The sequence below is a fragment of the Apis dorsata genome, unplaced genomic scaffold (assembly GCF_000469605.1).
Source record: "Apis dorsata unplaced genomic scaffold, Apis dorsata 1.3 scaffold_254, whole genome shotgun sequence".
NCBI lineage: Eukaryota > Metazoa > Arthropoda > Insecta > Hymenoptera > Apidae > Apis > Apis dorsata.
Window position 1 is genome coordinate 428,023 of NW_006263532.1, and position 4,545 is coordinate 432,567.

Sequence of the window (4,545 nt, forward strand, 5' to 3'; positions counted from 1 at the left end):
TTCCGAATTTCAAAACTTTCTTTCTCTCTCGTTGTTTAAAAAAAAAAAGGGTATACTTATTCAAAGGGTTGAACGAAGTTCAGGGCGAATTGTTCGAATGTACGTATAACGAGCGTATTTTTAAAGCGCGAAATTTTTCGTTGTTCGAAGCGAGAGTTGGAAGCTAGAGATATCGTATCGAGAGTGTTGCACGAGAGATTTCAAAGGAGCGCGATACAATAATAAAAGGAATATCTTCTTTTTCGACTCTTTACTTGCCTGACTATGGCTGTCCTGCCGATGTTGCTTTAGGCTGGAAGTCGATGCCGCTGCCGATGCCGTTGTATCGTGCCGTTTCAAGGATGGTATTGAAGTACCGCGTGTATACGAGCCTCGGGCGTTTCCACTTGATTTTCCTTTGCCTCCGCTTTGACTTTTATTGCTACCGACGCTGTACGAAGAACCCTGAGAACCGACTTCCCAAGGATCCGAGGTGCTGCGCAGATGCAGGATCGACACGTTTTGACCTCTGTAAACGAGTTGACGGACAAATATAAATATCACTAGATGAAACTTTCCGCTATTATCGAAATTATTATTCACGTTCGTCCAGATAACGGGTAAAAAGTATTCTGCAAACTTAATTAAGAAGAAGAAGAAAAAAAAACATTTATATTTCGAGTTGAAAGGAAAACTATTCTAGATATATGCGGATATAATATACGCGTTATGTATATTTAAAAAACGGTGAAACTCGATTTAAGAAGATTGTTGCTTTTCCTCAAGTGCAATCTTCTCGTATAAATATTCATCGGTTTCGCGATATGCGGATACGGAGGAGGAAATAGAGAAGGAAACGAGGGTGTTGCATCCGTCTTTCTTCGAAATACTCTACAGAGATTCTTTTCGTGGCTCCTCTCGATACGAGAGCATACCACGGAATGTGCTATGTGGCGAAAGCTAGCAACGTACGAGCCGTAAAACGGATTCGTTTCCGACGAAAATAAACATTCGCGAGACATCGAAACGTCTTTGACCGTGATTGAACGCGTGTTCCGTGAGAGCTCCTCTCTCTGTTTTCTTCGCACGCGTTCCAATGTGTACAATGGGGAGGACGTGACGATAAAATGTGATTAAAGGAAAGAAAAGTATGTACAATAAAGATTAAAAGTATCCGAACGCGTTGATTATTTTAATTACGAGATCGTAATGGTTATAAAAAATATTTGCATAATTGCGTTAATAATTTTTTAACGAATCCTTGTTTTTATCGGGTTCCATATTTCGTTTTTTAACATTAAATTTTAATAGATGTGAATGAAAGCGGCATTAAATGATGTAAAATATAACGTAGTTGGATCCAATTTATTATATGTAAATGCGATATTAATACAACGGTGTGCAAATATCTTTTGTATCCATTATTCTCTGCGATTAATACGTATATAATAGAATATTGCTACACCATAAAATTAATTCGAAAAGTGTAACGCGTATATAATAACGAAGAGAATTCTTTTGTTCTTTGAGAAATTCTTTCTTTTTTCAGATTGTTCAATTTATTAACCGGTAATAAAAAAACTCTTTTAAAAAATCTCGATCATCCTTAATTTTCAAAACTTTTATAAAATTCAAACTTCGAGTCAGTCAAAGCGTTTGGAATACTTATAAAATAATATAAAAAAAGAAAGAAAAAAAGCAAACGATCGAGAAACTCGTTAATATCAATTAATCGTATTTACAATTAGCACAGTTGAAAATTCGCATTCCAATTAGATTAACAAGGATACTTTCTCGCGCGTATGAGAGCATCGATTGTACGATGGAACAATGCGACTCGCGGCGCTTAACCAACGCATTTTAAATCGTTTGGTGGACAGAATTTAAATTCGCGAACGGGTTTCGTGCGTCGAACTACGTATGTAGGTCGTGGAGGAAAATTTTCGAAAATGAAATCCGTTATCTCTGGAAAATGAATTTCAGAAAATTTCAGGCGGCGTGACGAGCCTTCCCCCGCCGCTTCGGCAATTCAGAAATGTTCCTACCGTTTATCATTAATGAGTGGTGGTAAATGTAGGGGGGGAAGGGGGAGAAGCTCGAGAAAGGACGACAACGAGCGCAAGAATAATCTTCCGGCGTAATGATTCACGAAAGAAGGAGATGTGGAGGAAAAATGGGATCTTCGTTGGCAAAGCTTCGAATCTCGAGTGGTCGAAGCTCTGGAATAAATGACATTCTAATCTTCCAAATGACTCGATTCATTTTCAAATTGGACGATCCGAGGAATTGAACGCGCGCGTGTCAATTTATCGGAGACTTTGTAAAATGTATTGTGTAATGTGAAACGAGCTTTCGCATATATTACTTAATAATTCATCGATTTTTCTTCGAGTAAAATCGTTTTAGCGTAACGTTTTACGTAACGAACTAGAATTATTATCCGTTATAAGAATCGATTGTTCGTCTGTTTAAACACAGGCATATGTTATTATAGAATTATAAAACGTTATTTCTGAACCATCTAATCGGATGATATACAGATAATAGATATTCCTGAATGAATTATATTTACCTTTTAACGGACATCGTTTGCGGGATCTTTCCTCGGCTTTCACACTTGAATTAGAACCACTCTATCGTGTCCGTTATCATGATCTTATCAAGGATCGATGCACCGTCATTTTGCCATTAAAGTTTACATCACCGCGAAGCCAACGAAACTTCGTTCATCTCGCGATTGAAATTTCACCAATAGTCGATCACAGGCTCGATATTTCGAAATAATAAAGTTCCTTTGAAAAATGTAATAAAATCTTAGGGAAAAAAGGAAAGCGATTTCTTACGCAAGAAAATTTAATTTAACCACGAATGCCACGTTTTTCAACGTTACAAAATCGATCCAGTTACTATTAAAATTTAATCAAAAGCTTGATATTTTAACTCTTTGGGACGTAATGAACTAAAAACTTATCTTTAAAAAATTGAAATAATTATATACAAATACACATTATTTACTTTTTGTTATTATTGTATTTGTGATTATTTTATCGATATAAAATTTTTGTCCAAATAAAGATCCGCTCTAAAGATTTGTACCACAAAAAGTTGAAATAACAACAATTTTCTCTTTGAAAAAAACTGTAACAAAATTTCTACGGAAAGGAAATAATGTCTTACGCAAGAAGATCGAAACGAAATCGTGCTATTCTATGAAACGAGCAACTAGCTATTCCGCGATCTCATTAAACCTGGTAAAAATGATCCGAGGCGACTAATTAACCGTATAGGGCTTCGGAAGGAGGTCTAGGAACGATCCAGGTCCCTTCGACGTTCACCCGTTGAATTTTGCATTCCGGTGTGTAAACAAGTCGAACTCCACGGGGAAGCTTCGTGGACAGAGAGAACGATGTAGGAAGCTCGTCGCTTTATCGAGCTTCATGAAACTTACATCACGCGTACCTAACCACCGACTGTAGTCGAAGACTGCAAAAAGTAAACAAGAGAAGGAGAGAGAAAGAGGGAGGAGGGGAGAGCAAATATAAACTACGATCGAATCGATTTCCTTTTTTTTTTTTTTTTTTTTTTAACCAGATATCAGAGATATCGATATATATATGCCGCCCAAGTGCCTAATCTATATCGTCCATCGTGATACGAATATCGCGAGTTCTAATTATATCGTACTCTTGGACCTTGTCACTATTCGCCTAGTCCAACGTATATATCCTTTTTTGGCCTGGTCGTGACGAATAAAACGCTCGAGGAAAGGGACAATGAACTCCTGTAGCCCACGTAAAAAATTAACACGCTCTTTGTCCCCGGGCTCATCCGGTGATCCACTGCGATTAAGGAAGGTAAGAATATTTTTTTTTCTCGCCTCTTTGATATTCCTCGATTCCGTGGAGATTACGAAGAAGACCGTATTCTTATAAAAATAGAAGAATAGTTTAAAGAAACAAAACGTAGAACGAATCTAATTTCGACGTTGATTGGTTCACTAAAGTTTGTATCGTATAAATATGGAGAAAGGCAGTATGTAATCGCAAGAAAAATGCGAAAGGAAAAGAAAATCACGAATCGATCGATTTTTATAGATACTTTTTGTACTCGCCCGATAAAACTTATCAATCTGTAACAAGCACTGTACGAAAACGAAGCTATCGACACACACTCCTGGATCGCACAAACACCCGTCCATATGGATCTACACCTATGCAACACAGAGATACGAGACGTTAAATCGTCTTAAAGGCGGATGTAAATCGTGGCGAACACCGTACTCGTTAAAATCGAGTTACACCCCTTCTTCGCTCGTCCATTCAGTTCAGATAATGGAAAAAACAGAGAAATCCTTTTTTTTCTTTTTTTTTGCGTGAAAGGAACACGAGGAACAGGAGGTAATGAGAAATAGGACGAAGAAACGAAATCGAAGAAGGGAGAGAGAGAGAATAAGGGAAGGAAAGAGAAGAGAAGAGAAGAGAAAATAGCACAGAGAGAACACACGCGTTACCTGTCGCCGCGGGAGCCAGTGGCCGTATTCGAGATGTCGGCAGAATTCGCGGCTGG

General features: G+C 37.9%; 1 protein-coding gene across 1 annotated transcript in view; it reads right to left on the minus strand.

Moving 5' to 3' along the window:
• Positions 1–120: 120 nt before the first annotated feature.
• LOC102677799 overlaps positions 121–4,545 on the minus strand; it is a 24,652-nt gene continuing 20,227 nt past the window's right edge. The window contains exons 5-6 of the mRNA XM_031510681.1: positions 4,490–4,545; positions 121–508 (exon numbers count right to left, since the gene is read on the minus strand). The exon at positions 4,490–4,545 is cut by the window's right edge and continues 1 nt beyond it. Of these exons, the coding sequence (XP_031366541.1) occupies positions 121–508; positions 4,490–4,545 (444 nt within the window). The remainder of the gene's footprint in view (positions 509–4,489) is intronic.